This window comes from Muscardinus avellanarius, assembly GCF_963383645.1.
Source record: "Muscardinus avellanarius genome assembly, chromosome: 1".
NCBI lineage: Eukaryota > Metazoa > Chordata > Mammalia > Rodentia > Gliridae > Muscardinus > Muscardinus avellanarius.
The window spans coordinates 109,336,831-109,354,576 of NC_137786.1; the positions used below are offsets into that span (position 1 = coordinate 109,336,831).

The 17,746-nt window shown below is 40.8% G+C and overlaps 1 protein-coding gene across 7 annotated transcripts in view; it reads left to right on the forward strand.

Annotated features, from left to right (window-relative positions):
* The window catches only part of SIMC1 (SUMO interacting motifs containing 1), a gene marked incomplete at both ends in the record, with an annotated part of 73,862 nt that overhangs the window by 43,982 nt on the left and 12,134 nt on the right, over positions 1-17,746 (forward strand). For all 7 annotated transcript variants that reach the window (XM_080696909.1, XM_080696906.1, XM_080696907.1 and 4 more), the window contains 3 exons: positions 4,594-4,748; positions 10,653-10,802; positions 13,416-13,544. In XM_080696909.1, the coding sequence (XP_080553035.1) occupies positions 4,594-4,748; positions 10,653-10,802; positions 13,416-13,544 (434 nt within the window). The remainder of the gene's footprint in view (positions 1-4,593; positions 4,749-10,652; positions 10,803-13,415; positions 13,545-17,746) is intronic.

The following is a 17,746-nucleotide window of genomic DNA, read 5'->3' on the forward strand; positions in this document are numbered from 1 at the left end:
ACACACACAACGGGTGTGGTGAGGCAGGCTTGTAATCCCAGTGCTTGGGAGGCTGATACAAGGGGATTGCAGGTTCCTTGACAGCCTCATCTACTTAGTGAGACCCTCTGCAATGCAGTGAGACCCTGTTTCAAAGTAAAGTATTAAAAAATAGGGCTGAAGGTGTAGCTCAGAATGTAGAATGCCCTTGGATTCAATCCTCAATACCACAAAAATAAAATGAAATAAAATAAAAATAGGAAAATAAAAATAGGGGTAGGGATGTAACTCAGAGGTAGAATGCCCTTGGGTTCAATCCTCAGTACTGAAAACAGACAAAACTAGAAAAGGTACATCTATAATTCCAGTTCTTGGGAAGCTGAAACAGAAGGATTGTAGACTAGCCTCAGCAACTTAGTGAGACCCTATTTCAAAAATAAAAATAAGCTGGGCATGGTGGCATACCCTTGTAATCCCCGCACTTGTGAGGCTTAGACAGGAGGATCACACAAGTTCGAAACCAGCCTCTGCTACTTAGCGAGGCTCTCAGCAACTTAGTGAGACCCTGTTTCCAAATTTTAAAAAATATAAAATAGGTCTGGGAGTATAGCCTCGAGGTAGAAAGCCTCTGGATTCCACCCCTAGTACCACAAAAAATAAAAATAAATAAATAAAAATATGAGAGCTGGGCATAGCGGCACACACTTATAATCCTAGTATTTGAGAGGTTGAGACAGAGGATCTGAGTTCATGACCAGCCTCAGCTTCTTAGTGAGGCCCACCTCAACTTTGTGAGGCCCTGTTTCAAAATAAAGAATAAAAAATTGGGCTGAGGGTGTAGCTCAGAGGTAGAATGAATGTCCTTGGGTTCAAGCCCCAGCACCACAAAAAATAAATAAATATTAAGAAAATAAAAATATGGCTGGGGTATAGCTCAGAAATAGACTACCCCTGGATTCAATTCCCAGTATCCCAAAAAGAAAGAAAAAAAATAGATAAGGTAACTTTCTTTTTCAAATTGTAAAGATTTGCAAATCTTTACAAATGTTCACAAAGCAAGAGCTAGTTCTCCAAAAAGATAAATAAAATAAAATAAATGAACCTCTGGCTAGACTAGTAGAAGACTCAAATAAAATTAAATTCCTAGACATATATGCAAATTCCTAAAAGTATATGCCTTACCAAGACTAAATCTAAATATCTAGAAAAATACCACCTATCAGATTGGTTACATTTTTTAAAAAATCTTTAAAAAGCAGAAAATAAAAGCCAGGTGCAGTAGCACATGTCTGTAATACTAATAGTTGGAAGATTGCAGGTTCAAGGATAGCCTCAGCAAGTTAGAGACTTTGTTTCAAAATATGAAGGGCTAGCCAGGGGAGGTGGTGCATGCTTGTAATCCCAGCATTCCAGGCTGAGACAGGAGGATTGTGGTACTACTTAGTGAGGCCCTCCACAACTTTGTGAGACCATGTCTCAAAATAAAGAATTAAAAATAGCGCAGGAGGTGTAGCTCAGAGATTGAATGCCCCCAGGTTCCATACACACACACACACACACACACACACACAAACACACACACATATCAAGGGCTGGTGGTATAGCTCGAAGGTACCTGTATTTAATCTTTAGTACCCCCCTCAAAAAACAATAAGTGTTTTCCTTTTTATTTTATTTTTATTTTTATTTTTGTGGTACTAGGGATTGAACCTAGGGACGTTCTACCTTCAAGCTACACCTACAGCACTATTTTACTTTTTTTTTTTGGCTTGGTACTGGGGATGTACCCAGAGGCATTGTATCTCTGAGCTATACCCCCAGCCCTATATTTTATTCTTTTTTATTATTTATTTATTTGTGGTACTGGGGATGGAACCCAGGGGCATTATACCTCTGAGCTATACCCTCAGCCCTGGTTTTTATTCTTATTTTGAAACAGGGTCTCAATAAATTACCAAGGCCTCACTAAGTAGCTGAGGCTCTCCAAAAACCACGATCCTCCGGTCTCTGACTCCCAAATACTGGGATTACAAGCACGCACCATCACGCCTGGCCTATTCTTTATTTTGAAAGAGGGTCTCACTAAATTGAGGAAGGCCTAAATTGCTGAGGCTGGCCACAAACCTTTAATCTTTCTGTCTCAGTCTCAAATATTGGGATTATAGGCATGATGGCATATGCTTGTAATCCCAGTATTTTGGAGGCTGAGACAAGAGAATCGCAGGTTCACAGACAGCCTCATCTATTTAGTGAGGCCCTCCACAATTTAATAAGACCCTCTTTCAAAATCAAGACTCAAAATTAAGCCCGGCTTGGTGGCACACACTTGTAATCCCAGCATTCGGGAGGCTGAGACCTGAGGATCGCGGTTCATAGACAGCCTCAGCTGCTTAGTGAGGCCCTTTGCAATTTAGTGAGACCCTGTTTCAAAATAAAAAGTAGGGTAGGGAGTGTAGCTCGGAGGTCGAATGCCCCTGGGCTCCATCCCCAGACCTGCAAAAAAAAAAAAAGAAAGCAAAATTAGGGCTGGGGGTATATCTCAGAGGGAGGGAGAGAGGAAAGGAGGGAGGGAGGGAGGGAGAGGGAGAGAGAGAGAGAGAGAGAAAGAGAGAGAGAGAGAGAGAGAGAGATATTATGAGAAATTGGAACACTTGTGCATGCTTGTAAGGATTGTAAAATGATACAGCTGCTATGGAAATTAGTATGGCAGTTCATTAAAAAGTTAATAGAATTATAATATGATGCAGCAATCCCAATTCTGAGCATATATGAAAACAAATTGAAAGCAAGTTCTCAAAGATATTTACAACCCATGTTTGTAGCAGCATAATTCATAATATGCAAGAGAAAGAAGCAACCTAAATATCTACCAATGGGCAAATGGATAAACAGTTCTGCCTTTAAAAGGAAGGAAATCTTGTCACATGCTACAGTATGGATTAACCTTAAGAACTTTATGCTAAGTGGAATATGCCAGTCACTAAAGGACAAATACAATGTGATTTTATTTAAATGAGGTTTCAGAAGTAGTTCAATTCAGCCGAGCATGGTAGCACATACCTGTAATCCCAGTACTTGAGAGGCTGAGACAGGAGAATTGCAGGCTTGAGGCTAGCCTCAGCAACTTAGTGAGATCCTATTTCAAAAAATAAAAATAAAATAGGGCTGAGGGGGTACCTCAGAGGTAGAATGCCCATAGGTTCAATCCCAAGTACCATAAAAAAAATACCCAATATTTCTTTGTGATCTACTGGCCACAGTTAGTGTTTATCCTAAGGCTAATAAAATCCAGCTAACGTCTCATGATTGTCTTTTAAAAGATCTACAATCCAAGCCAGGTGTGGTGGCACACGCTTGTAATCCCAGCATTTGGGAAGCTGAGACAGGAGGATCATGATTTGCGGACAGCCTTCGCTACTTAGTCAGGCATTCTGCAACTTAATAAAGAATAGCCGGGCATGTTGGCACACGCTTTTTTTTTTTTTTTTTTTTTTTTTTTTTGCGAGTCTGGGGATGGAACGCAGAGGCATTCTCCCTCCAAGCTACACCCCCTGCCCTATTTTTTATTCTTTATTTTGAAACCGGGTCTCACTGAGTTGCAGAGGACCTCACTAAGTAGCTGAGGCTGTCCACGAACCGCGACCCTCCAGGTCTCAGCCTCCCAAATGCTGGGATTACAAGTGTGCGCCACCACGCCCGGTTTGGCACATGCTTCTAATCCTGGCGCTTGGGAGACCGAGACAGGAGGATCGCGCAGATTCAAAGCTAGCCTCAGCTTACTTAGTGAGGCTCTCAGCAACTTAGTGAGACCCTGTTTCCAAATAAAATAGAAAATAGGTCTGCAAGTATAGCCCGGAGGTAGAAAGCCTCAGGGTTTCACCCCCAGTACCGAGAGAGAGAGAGAGAGAGAGAGAGAGAGAGAGAGAGAGAGAGAGAGAATGAGAATGAATATGGATGAGAGAATAGGATAGGGCTGGGGGTGTAGCTCAGAGGTAGAATGCTCCTGGGTTTCATCCTCATTACTCTCCCCCCCCATATCTACAAGCCTAGCCAGATGTGGTGACTCACACTTATAATCCCAGCATTTGGGAGGCTGAGGCAGGAGGATTGCAGTTTACAGACAGCCTCAGCTATTTACTGAGGCCCTTTGCAACTCAGTGAGACACTGTTTCAAAATAAAGAGTAAAAAATAGGGCTGGGGGTATAGCTCAGAAGTAGAATGCCCCTGAGTTCCACCCCCAGTACCGCAAAAAAAAAAAAAAAAAAAAAAAAATCTACAATCCTAAAACTCCAACAGACCTCTAGTTACAGCTTTACTGTTAGCAAATTCTAATTATCTGCAGGTGTTTAAATATTTTGAACAAGTAAATTGTTTTCAATCCCTTAAAACAAACAAAATGGGTTTGAGACCTTATAGAATATGCTTCTTTTAGCAGTTGCCTAATTTTTCCTCTTTTGCAATTACTTAGACTACCTGTGCTCTCCCAGAAGCCTCTCTTCTAGATAGAAACTTGTTAATTCCCTTCTCTTGGACTTAGTGGTTATGACAACCAATGCTAAATCTCATCCAGGAGACTGAGAAGAACCACTGACTTTTCATTCTTTCTCCCACAGGGTCAAACTCTGCCTGGGCGAGTCCTTTTCCTGCGTTATGTAGTACAGACCCTGGAAGATGACTTCCAGCAGATCCTGAGGAGGCAAAGGCAGCACCTGCAGCAGTCCATTGCAAACACGGTGCTGTCCTGTGACAAGCAGCCCCACAATGTCAGGTAAGCAGCCACCAGAGTCTTGAGACAACGAGGTGGAGGGCCTTGTTTAGGCAACTACTAAAGGCCAGAGGATATATGTTGGATGAGATTTCTAGTCACTGGATACTTTACAGGAGTAATTATTACAAGTATTGATCATCTTAAAAGAAACTCTCTGTCCCAACAATGTGTGGGCACCATAGCTTTGATATTTTTTCTCTTAAAACCTTCAGACTAACATTGTTAAGTATTTTTATATTCAGATAACATTGTGAAATCCATAGGGGATTCTTCATGTATAAAAAAATCTTTCACAGTTTTTATAAATCTATTTTATTTCTATCACCTGGTAAACTCTATTAATCTCATTTGTCACTACTAGTTTCGGGAAAAATAATATGGCAGAAGGTCATGTGATTGACAGTAAGGTTCAATAGATAACCAAGGTGTGTGTGTGTGTGTGTGTGTGTGTGTGTGTTGTGTGTGTGTATTTTCCTGGCCAGGGGCACTTACTACTGAGCTACAACCTTATCTTTTTTTTATTTTGAGACAAGGTGTCACTGAGTTGCCCAGACTGGCCTCAAACTTTTCATTTTCTGACTTAGCCTGCTGGGATTACAGATACATACTTTCATACATTGGGTAATCTTATCGTTTTCTTCTTGAAGATTTGAGTTGAAATATTTTTGACTCCTTCAATCTATATTGATCCTCTTGTCAGCCTCCCAAATGACACAGGGTCTTACTAAGTTGCACAGGGCCTCACTATGTAGCTGAGGCTGGCCCTGAACCCTGCGATCCTCCTGTCTCAGCCTACTAAGTACGGGATCACAAGCATGTACCGCCACACTCGACTTCCTTCTGATTATTTGTATGTTTGTTTTGAGACAGGCTCCTGCTATGTTTCTCAGACTGGCCTCAAACTCCTGGGCTTAAGCAGTCCTCCTGCCTCAGTCTCCCAAGTAGCTGGAAACTATAAGAAATGTCCAGTTTATTCTCTTGAGTTGATTAATCAGTCTCTCGTAGCTTCCTAAAAATCTTAAATGGAAAATAGTCTGGATCTTATATATCTTAAAATGTTTCTTTGCCGGGCGTGGTGGCGCATGCTTGTAATCCCTGTGCTTGGGAGGCTGAGACGGGATCACACAGGTTCGAAGCCAGCCTCGGCTACTTAGTGAGACCCTGTTTCCAAATAAAATATAAAATAGGTCTGGGAGTATAGCCCGGAGGTAGAAAGCCTCTGGGTTCCACCCCTAGTACCACCAAAAAAAAAAATGTTTCTTTGATCACACATACTGATTAATAACTAGGCTGAGTATAAAGATTTAGTTTTACAATAGCTTTTCTAAACTTTGAGGGAATCTCCCATTGTCCTCTAGCTTCCAGAATTGCTATTAGAAAGCCATAAGCTGGATCTGAGGATGTAGCTCTGAGTTAGAGTACTTGTCTGACACATGCAAGGCCCTGGGTTCAATACCAGTAGGATGCATACACATACAAAGAAGTCATAAGCTATTTCAATGACTGATTCTTCATATCTGTTCTTTTTTTTTTTCTTTTTCTGGAAGTTTGTAAGGTCCTCTCTTTTCCCTGTATGCTTGTCATAGGTCTGCATTCATCCACTGTGTTATATATACAGTGAGTCTAGAAAATAATTTTTTTTTTCAGTACTGGGGATCTGGGGATGGAACCTAGGGGCATTCTACCTCTGAGCTACACCCCCAGCCCTATTTTTTATTCTTTATTTTGAAACAGCATCTCGCTGAGTTACAAAGGGCCTCAGTAAGTAGCTGAGGCTGGCCATGAACTGTGATCCTCCTGCCTCAGCCTCCCAAATGCTGGGATTACAAGTATGCACCACCATGCCTAGTTTAGAAAAACAATTCTTCATTTCAGGAAAATAGTCATGTTAGCTTTCTTTTCTCTATGACCAAAATATCTGGCAAAAACAACTTAAGAGAAGGAAAGGTTCATTTTTGCTCACAGTTCCAGATGTTCAGTCCATGGTCAGCTGACTCCAAAGCAGAAACATGTCTGAAGTGCAGGAGAGGAAAGCTGCTCAGCTCGTGGCAGCGGGGAAACAGAAAGAGACAGGAAGCCGCCAGGGTCTATCTTAAAGGTATAGTCTTAAAGGCCATGCCTTCAGTGACCTACCTCCAGCCATGCTCCCCTCTGAACCTTGCTAGATTGGAGACCAGGCTTTCAGCACATGAGCTGACACAAAATCCAAACCATAGCAACAGGGTATTTCATTTCTGTGATGTTTCTAGTTTGCAAGGCTTTTTTATTTTTTATTTTTTTCTACATGTTCCTTGTTAAAATCAACAAATACAGTCAGGCGTGTTGGCGCACGCTTGTAATCCCAGCATTCGGGAGGCTGAGACCAGAGGATCGTGGTTCGCAGACAGCCTCAGCTACTTAGTGAGGCCCTCTGCAACTCAGTGAGACCCAGTTTCAAAATAAAGAATAAAAAATAGGGCAGGAGGTGTAGCTCGGAGGTCAAATGCCCCTGGGTTCCACCCCTAGACCCGCAGAAAAAAAAAAAAAAAAATCAACAAATACTCTTCTGTTTTGTTTTCTTCTTTCCCAGACCCATGTCATCTTGTATCTTTGATGATATACTAGTGATAGATTTTTTGTTTTGTTTATTCTCTGATTTTTCCCATAGTATCTTTTTTCTCTAAGTTGCCCTTTTTTGTTGTTTTGTTTATTTTTTTGTACAGTCCTCCTGTCTCTGCCTCCCAAGTATTGGGATCACAGTTGTGAACCACCACACCTGGCTTGGTTTCTCATTTAGAAAATCTCCCACATCAGTGTATTCAGGTCCTTCTACTTGACTAGTTGTGTTTTCCAGAGAAGATTTCCAGTCTCCAACATAAAAGATGATGACCAGGATGGCAGGGCTTTGGAAAACAAGTTTTGGAAGTCAGGTGCAGAGGTTTTTGAAAACCTTTCTTATCTTTCCTCCTCCCTGCCCCCTTCCCTCCCTTCTTTCCTTCCTTCATTTTTATTAAATATGAATGCTCTTCTCTACAGCTGGCTTAAGATTCAGTTATATGGGTTCTTTTGTGTGGAGAGTGGGATTTTGTGTGTGCTAGGGACGGAACGCAGGGTCATTCTACCTCCATGCTCTACTCCCAGCCTATTTTATTTTTATTTTGAAGCAGGGTCTTGCTAGGTTTATGAGTCTTACTATTTGTGCTGAAGCTGTCTTTGAACCTGCGATGCTCCTGTCTCGGCCTCCCAGGTACTGGGATTGCAGGCGTGCGCACCACGCTCAGCTCTCTCAGTTCTTTCAAGTCAATTTAAATTCATCCTTTTAGCCGGGCGTGGTGCACACACTTGTAATCCCTGCGCTTGGAGGCTGAGACCGGAAGATCATGCAGGTTCGAAGCCAGCCTCAGCTACTGAGTGAGGCTCTCAGCAACTTAGACCCTGTTTCCAATAAAATATAAAAAATAGGTCTGGGAGTATAGCCCGGAGGTAGAAAAGCCCCTGGGTTCCATCCTCAGTACCAGAAAAAAATAATATTTGCTCATCTGTGGCTTTTTCTTCCTCTTTTAGAGTTCCTCCTATAATCCTTTTTCTCCCTAGCTTTCTCATATTAGGAAGAGCATCCAAATTTTTACTATTTGTGACTGACTGATCTCACTTAGCATAATGTTCTCCAGTTCCATCCATTTCCCTGTAAATGACGTTATTTTGTTCTTCTTTATGGCTGAGTAAAATGCTGTGTGTACATATCCCATAGTTTGGTAATCCATTCATCTGTTGATGGACATCTTGTCTGGTTCCATAGTTTGGCAACTGTGAATTGTGCAGCTATGAACATAGATGCACATGCATTTGTTAGGTAGTTTGGTTTCCTATCTTTTGGGTAGATACTCAGAAGTGGTATTGCTGGATCAAATGGTAGATTTGTTCCCATTCTTCTGGGGATCCTCCATAACTGTTTTCCAAAGTGATTGCACTAATTTGCAATCCCACCAACGATGTATTAGAGTTCTTATTTCTCCACATCCTCGCCAGCATTTGTTGTTGCTTGTTTGTGTTTTTAATGATTCTCATTCTATTTGGAGTTAGGTGAAATCTCAGGGTAGTTTTGATTTGCATCTCTCTGGTTGCTAATGATGTTGAACATTTTTTCATACGTTTATTGGGCATTTCAATTTCTTCTGTGAAGTGTCTATTTAGTTGACTGGCACATTTTTTTTAATTGAGTTATTTGTTTTCTTAGTGCTGAGTTTCTTGAGTTCTCTGTTGATATCAGTCCTCTAGATATTAGACCTCTATTGGAGGAATAATTGGCAAAAATTTTCTCCCATTCTGTCACTCTCTGTTGAGGTTCTTAATGGTTTCCTTTGATGTACAGAAGCTCTTTAGTTTAATGCAGTCTTATTTGTTGGTCCACCTTTTAGTTTCTTGTGCCTTTGGGGTCTTATTGAGAAAGTTTTTACCTGTGCCTATGTGTTGCTATGTTGGACCTATGCCATCTTCAAGCAGATGCAAGGTCGCTGGTCTGATTTCCAAGTCTTTGATCCATCTTGAATTGGCTCTTGTGCAGGGTGAGAAGATGGGGTTTTATTTCCATTTTTCTGCATATGGTTAACCAGTTTTGTCAAAACCATTTTTTGAAGAGACTATCTTTTTTTCAGTGTATATTTTTGGCCCTTTTGTAAAAAAATCACTTGGCAATAAATGTGCAGATTTGTTTCTGAGTCTTCTATTCTTGCTCATTGATCTGTGTCTGTTTTTGTGCCAGTACCATACTATTTTTATTATTATGACTTTATAGTATAATTTGAAGTCAGGTATTGTGATTCCTCCTGCATGGTTCTTGTTGCTAAGAAATACTTTGGCCATTCTAGGTTTTTGTTGTTCCAAATGAATTTAAGGACTGATTTTTTTTCAATGTCTATAAGGAATAACCTTGGTAATTACTACTATGCAATATTACAAAGTAGTGAATATCCTTTGTCTTCTACCTTTTAAATATTTTATTGCTATTGTCCATTCTCTTCCTTGTGGATACTTTATTTTTGTTTGTTGTTATTGTTGTTGTTGTTTTGGTGTGTTGTTGTTTTTGTGGTACTGGGGGTGGAACCCAGGTGCTTTTCTACCTCCGGGCTATACTCCCAGACCTATTTCTATTTTATTTGGAAACAGGATCTCACTAAGTTGCTGAGAGCCTCACTAAGTAGCTGAGGCTGGCTTTGAATCTGTGTGATCCTCCTTTCTCAGCCTCCCAAGCGCTGGGATTACAAGCATGCGCCACCACGCCCGGCCTTGTGAATACTTTAAAAAATTAGCTAGGCATAGTGGTGCACATCTGTAATTCCAGTACTTGGGAGGTTAAGACTAAGATTACACGTTCGTAGCCAGCCTCAGCAACTTAGCGAGCCCCTCAGAAAATTAATGACACCCTGTTCAAAATTAAAATAGGCCGGGCGTGGTGGTGCATGCTTGTAAAACCCAGGCTTGGGAGACGGAGACAGGAGGATCACGCAGGTTCGAAGCCAGCCTCACTGGCTTAAGAGACCCTGCTTCCAGATAAAAAATATAAATAGGTCTGGGAGTGTAGCCCGAAGGTAGAAGAGTTTCCAGGAACCCCAGTTAAGATTATAGCCCTGAGCGGGGTGTGGTGGTGCATGCTTGAAAGCCCAGTACTTGGGAAGCTGAGACAGGAGGATCACAGGTTCAAGGGCAGCCTCGGCAAGTAATGAGACTCTCATCAACTTAGCTATTTTATTAACCCTGTTTGAAAATAAAAATAAAATAGGGCCAAGGGTGTAGCTTGGAGAATGAATGCCCCTGAGTGTGATCCTAGCACCACACACCAAAAAAAAGATAAGATTATAGCCCTGAACACCATAAATACAACAGAAGTTCAAACCTTTCATTCTTAACTTTTTTTTTCCATTGCAGAGATGTTATCAAGTGGCTGGTTAGAGCAGTAACTGAAGATGGATTAACTCAGCCCTCACATGGGAATCAAACCTCTTCAGGAACAGGAATCTCGAAGGCCAGCAGTAGCCACCCTTCTCAACCTAACCTGACCAAGAACACCAATCAGTTGTAAGGGGCAGGCTAAGTTGTCTTTCCTGGGGACTTTGGGATTTAGTGTGCTAGAGAATAGCGCTAGTCCTGAAGGGCAGCTTTCCTTGACAAGCTCTTGTAACATAATGTGCTTACCTAAAGACTTAGTTTAAGTAAAAGTCAAATTTCAAATTTCGAAGAGAACAAAAGTAAATATTTTCACCCCTCAAAAAATAAGACTTCGCAAAGTGAATACAAATTAACAAAGCAGAAGTGAAACAAAAACTGGAGGATCCTGGTCTCACTCTTATTCCTGGATTCCAGGAAGACGGTAGTTAGAGCTACTCATCATTCCAGATACCCACAGACAGGAGTGGTGGGTAGTGGGCATTCCGGCAACCTCTAGTCCTTAAGGGCCTATGTGTTTCACTCCCTTATTCCCAGGACAAAAATAGCAGTTCAACATACATACTGCAGGAGATATAACAGCAGTACTAAGACCACGGTAGGTCCTCATGACCTCATACTGCACTAGAAAGAGACTTGTGGGTTTTTTTCCTTTTTCTTTTTTGTGATGTTGGTGTTTGGAATTAGGACCTCACACATGTTAGGCAAGTGCTCTACCACTGAGCTCTGTCCTCAGCCCTTTTTTATTTTATTCTGACAGAAGGTCCTACTGAGATGCTGAGGCAGCCCTTGAACTTGCGATCTTCCCACCTTCCAAGTAACTGGGATTATTGTAGACATGCACTGCTGTGCCTGGCTCACAGTGCTTCCGTTAGGGGTTGAGAGTGGTCTTTGCATTTCTCGAGAGATGTCCAGGTTTTTAGAAGATTGCCTTTATACAAGTAACCTAGAACTCGGTGTCAATCATATTGGTAAAAGCCAGTCAAATATAGCATTTGTACCTAAATTCGCAAAGTCCTTTGGATCAACCTGATTTCCAGGTTAGGCCTGCCTATAAGTTTCAACTAGTTTAAGAGACAGTCTTGTCTCTAAAGGAACTGTTTTAAAACAGTGGAACATTGGGGAGGCCCCAAACTGGGGTTATCCCAGATGTACCATATATAGACATTTCCTTCAATAGAAGCTAATCTCATATAATAATCTTAATAATGAATTTGTTAAAGTAAATATTAATAGAAATAACAATAGGGCCCTCTAAATGTCAGTTGTATCATGATCTTATCAATGATAATTAGATGTGCTTTCATTTACCATCAGTGAGTGCCTGTCAGACATTTTATACCTCACAACTTCTCACCCTTTCATTACGTGAGAAGACTTAGAGTGGCTTAGTAACTTGTTAAAGGTTAAACAGCCTTTCATAGAGCCAGAATCTGACTCCAAAGCCCCTGCCCACCTGTCATGTCACTAGCTGCAGATTTCTGAGAACAAAGCTTATTCTAGCCTGGCGTGGTGGCGCACGCTTGTAATCCCAGCATTTGGGAGGCTGAGACCAGAGGATCACAGGTTGCAGACAGCCTCAGCTACTTAGTGAGGCCCTCTGCAACTCAGTAAGACCCAGTTTCAAAATAAAGAATAAAAAATAGGGTAGGAGGTGTAGCTCAGAAGTCGAATGCCCCCAGACCTGAAGAAAAAAAAAAAAAAAACTTATTCCATCACAAATAATAGATGTTAGAAGAGCTGAGTGTTAGAAGAGCCAGCCTCACCTGTCTGAGGCGTTGCCCAGATTTCTAATGGCAAAACAGGCTGGCTGTCTCCCACAGTTGGGTCTGATGGCAGGAAAGTTAGTTTGTACCAAGTAGAAATACTGAGACTGAACTTAGTAAGAAGCTGCCATATTGTAAAGAAATCTGTAAGAGGGGAAAAGTCTATAGGGTGTGTGTGTGTGTGTGTGTGTGTGTGTGTGTGTGTGTGTGTGTATTTCTTCCTGTATCAAAGAAATTAAAATAATTTTTAGTCACTTTTGACCTGTTTCTTCATTTATAAAATAGGGAAGTTGGTCAGGTATGATGGTACACACCTGTAATCCCATTACTTGGGAGGCTGATTGCAGGTTTGACTAGCCTTGTCAACTTGGCAAGATTCTCAGCAACCTAGCAAGAACCTGCTTCAAAATAAAAAATGAATAAGCCAGGCTTGGTGGTGCACACTTGTAATTCCAGTACTTGGGAGGCTGAGACAGTGAGTCCCTCACTAAGGGTCCCCCACTAAGTTGATACTCTGTTTCAAAATAAAGAATTAAAAATAGAGCTGGGAGTGTAGCTCAAAGGTAGAATGCCCCTAGGTCCAACCCCCAGTACCACAAAAAATAAATAAATAAAATAAATAAAAATTTAAAAGATTGGGAGTGTACCACAAAAAATAAAAAATAGGGAAGTTATAGATTAGACGTCCTTAAAGTTCTCTACACTCTTAAAATTGTGTGGTTCTATTTTGAATTTAAAAGCAGCTTGCTTTTGCAGTTCACCCCCAGGTTCTGAGAGGTTCAGATAGTTTGATCTGGCAAAAGGGATTCAGGTAGGTGAAACTGCTAAATGAAAGCATGCTGGTGGTTTGAGTAGTTCTCCCTGGCCTAGTGTGTGCTTTCGTAGTCTCTGTTCTCAGTGTAACCGGTGGGGACCCTCCAGCCGCACCTGGCCTCTTGCCGGCCCCTCCACTCACTACTGTCCTATGTGTTGGGCTCAGGATTGTGTGCCAGCTTCAGAGGATGCTGTCCATAGCAGTAGAGGTGGACAGGACCCCCACCTGCAGCTCCAATAAAATTGCCGAGATGATGTTTGGGTTTGTGCTGGACATTCCTGAGAGGAGTCAGAGGTGAGTTTGTTTATTAATTTTAAAAGAATATTAAGTATTATTGAGAAGTCATTTTTCATAAATTAACTTTATCTTTGCTGCCTGCTAGGAACAGAATTTCAAACAAGAAAATCCCAAACTATATAATTTTAAAAGGAAAAGAGGGCTGGGTGTGGTGGCACATGCCTATAATCCCAGTACTTGGGAGACTGAGACGAGGATCCCAGGTTCAAGGATATCTTCAGCAAGTAGTGAGATTCTCATCAACCTAATGAAATACTTTATTTCAAATAAGAAATAAAGTTGGAGAGCCAGATATGGTGGCTCACACTTGTAATCCTAGCATTTGGGAGGCTGAGACAGGAGGATCATGGTTCATGGACAGCCTTGGTTACTTAGGCCTTTACCCTGTTTCAAAATAAAGATTAAAAAATAGGGCTGTGTAGCTCAGAGGTAGAAGGCCCCTGGATTCTATCCCCAGTGCCGCACAAAAAAAAAAACAACAAAAAAAAAAACAACCATCTTACATACACTCATTTATGTGTGGCTCTGAGCAAATTTGTCACATGTGTAGATTTGTGTAACCATTACCAACAGTCCAAATACAGAACTTTTTGAGCCGGGCGTGGGGGCGTGGGGGCGCACGCTTGTAATCCCAGCATTCGGGAGGCTGAGACAGGAGGATTGCGGTTTGCAGACAGCCTCAGCTACTTAGGCCCTCTGCAACTCAGTGAGAACCTGTTTCAAAATAAAAAATAAAAATAGGGCTGGGGGTAAGCTCGGAGGTAGAATGCTCCTGGGTTCCATCCCCAGTGCCACAAAAAAATAAAAATAATAAACAAATGCAGAACCCATCATCACGAGGATCCTTCATGCTGCCTTCTATAACCACAGCCATCCATCCTTCACACTCCTGCATTTCTGAGTAACTTAAAACACAGCATTTGGATTAAATGCCTCATGCTAAAGACAAAGGGAACTGTAAATCAATACTGAACTCTAGTCACTAGGCTTCTTTTTGACAGAAGTATGGAATAACAATACAAACACTATCTTATGTGTATTCTAGGATTAAACAAATAAATGTATTGTGGATAATGAGCCAAGTTTCTCACTGTCAGACAAAAGATAGAAGGAGCCCTGTGGTGCTGGATTGGAATTGGAGGTATCAGTGTGAAGTTGTGGTTTCTAATAATGTAGCTAGGTAAAGATGATGATGTAGATGTATAAGGGCATATTTATATATTTGATATATACATGTTTGTTTATATATGTGTGTGTATTCATACAAATGTTTTCTATCTCTGCTCACTGAGAGAGCACAGAAGCATTAGACCTTAGTTGCAGTTGGCACACTTTGTACCCAGATTTTTGTTTCTAAGTAACAGCTTACACTAAAAGGAATCAGATTCTTGAAGAAATGGCTCATTCCAGAACTGAAGAAGGGATAGTACAAGATAAGGCTGAAACAGCTTGAGTCAGAAAGTAAAGAAGAGAACCCGGAGTGGTGGCGCACGCTTGTAATCCCAGCACTTGGGAGGCTACACAGGAGGATCACAGGTTCATGGCCAGCCTCAGCCACTTAATGAGGCCCTCTGCAACTTAGTGAGACCCTGTTCAAAATAATAAATAAAATAGGGCTGAGGGTGTAGCTCAGAGACAGAATGCTCCCAGTTTCAATCCTTAGTACTGTGGGGGGAAAAAAAATAAGTCGGAATATGTCAGAAAACCCATAAGTCAGCTTAAAGGGGTGCCTGCCAATCATCTGTGGGATCATTTGAGCTCCAAAATGATAGTGATCCTGATGCATGATAAATACATTACAAATAACCAGTGGTATCACATATAAAACTGATACAGTGAAGGGTTATAACTTATTCAGTAAAGTAGAAACTCATTATTCCAGTGCCAACAGGAAGGACAAGAAGGGACATTTCTCCTTATGGTAGAACCAACTGAAAATCCAGATATGGAGGCCGAGCATGGTGACACACACTTGCAATCCCAGCACTTGGGAGGCTGAGACAGGAGGATCGCATAGGTTCGAATCCAGCCTCAGCTACTTAGTGAGGCTCTCAGCAACTTAGTGAGACCCTGTTTCCAAATAAAATATAAAAAGGGGTCTTGGAATATAGCCCTGAGGTAAAAGCCCCTGGGTTCCACCCCCAGTACCACCAAAAAAAAAAAAAAGCCGGACATGGTGGCCCACGTTTGTAATCCCTGCGCTTAGGAGACGGAGACAGGAGGATCGTGCAGGTTCAAAGTCAACCTCGCTGGCTTAAGAGACCCTGTTTCCAAATAAAAATAATATAAAAATAGGTCTGGGAGTGTAGCCTGGAGGTAGAAGGGTTTCCAGGAACCCCAGCACCACCAAAAAAAAAAAAAAAAAAACCAGATATGGAACAGGTGTGGTGCACGCTCGTAATCCCAGCATTTGGGAGGCTGAGACAAGAGGATCACAGTTCACGGACAGCCTCAGCTACTTAGCAAGGCCCTTTGCAACTCAGTGAGACCCTATTTCCCAATAAAGAATAAAAAATAGGGTTGGAGGTGTAGCTCAGAGGTAGAATGTGCATGGGTTCCATCCCCAGTACCTAAAAAAAAAAAAAAAAAAAAAAAAAAAAAATCCAGGTATGACTAAAACAGAACTATCATAGGTTTGGGGTAACTTAGCAAGACCTCCTTTTCAAAATTAAAAGGGGCTGGGGTATAGCTCCAAGTTAGAGCTCTTCTGTATTCAATCCCTGTCCTCCCCCTGCCTCAGGGAAAAAAAGAAAAAGAAAAAAACTAATTCAGAATAAATGGATACTAAAATGGTGAAAGTCTATGAAGTAACAAGATATTTTTATCATCTCAAACTATATTCCCACAAGATACTTATTACACAGGAAAAAATAACAATACAATGGAGATACAACCTTAATTGATAAAGTCAATATCAACAGTGGAACAAATTGGCATCATAAGCATCTTGATAGGATGCACCAAGAATAACAAAATAGTATCAGTTTTGCAGATTCCTGCCAAAAATCTTTAACTTTGGAATACTCATGGGAAAACACTACACAATCTTGAGTAAGAGACAAGTCTATAAAAAAATGACCTATACTTTTTAAAAATGTCAGTATCATGAATGACAAAACAAAATGGAGGGATTACTCCAGGTTAAAGGACAGTAGAAAACAGCTAAATGCAATGTGTGATCTGAGATTTTTCTTTTGCCAGAAATAACATTACTAGAGTAATGTAAAAATGTGATTAAGGCCTCTCACTAATATACTAGTATGTATATGTTAATTTCCAGATTTTTATCAGTACTTTGTAATATAAAAGAATGTCCTTGTTTTTAGGAATAATCACTGAAATATTTAGGAATGAATGAGGCATTATGTCTCTAATTTATTCTCAGTTCAGAGAGAAAATGGAAACAGCAGAATAAAGATACGGTAAATGTTAACATTTGGAAAATTTTGTTGAAAGGTATTAAGTGTATTTTGAAAGTCTTTATACTATTGCAATTCTCTGTGTCTAAACTTGTCAAAACAAGAATTTGAAGGGGAAAAAGTATGGTTATTGTAAATAGCATATAGTTAAAATTTGCTTTCTTACACCGCTGAGAATCTGTGCCTTTTAATGAATATACTTATTCCATTTACCTTTTTTTGTGTGTGGTACTGAGGATTGAAACCAGGGGCATTATACCTCCGAGCTGTACCCCCAGCTCTATTTTTTTATTCTTCATTTTGAAACAGGGGCTTGCTGAATTGCAGAAGGCCTCACTCCCTATGATCCTCCTGTCTCAGCCTCCCAAGTACTGGGATTACAAGCGTGTGCTACCACACCTGGCCTACATTTAATTTAATTACTTATTTTACACGCATCATCTTGCTATTTGTTTTGTTATTTTTCCTATTTGATTTTTGTTCCTTGTTTCTTCCCTTTCTGGCTTTTTTTAGATTAATCACAAATTTTCAATTACTTTTTTCTCTCTTACTGGCCTCTTAGTTCTATTTGTTAAAAATTTATTTTGGCAGCCCTCGTTAAAGGGCTAGGGTCTTTCTGGGGTCTCAGCTGAATGCCCTCTGTGTTCAATGAGATCTCTACTCATTGAGAGCAGAGTTCACCCTGCTTCTTGTTTCTCAAGAACCACAGTCCTTCATATTTGTTGTCCAATGCCTGAAAGCAGTTCTTTATTTAGTGTATTTAGTCTGGCTTTATGGTTC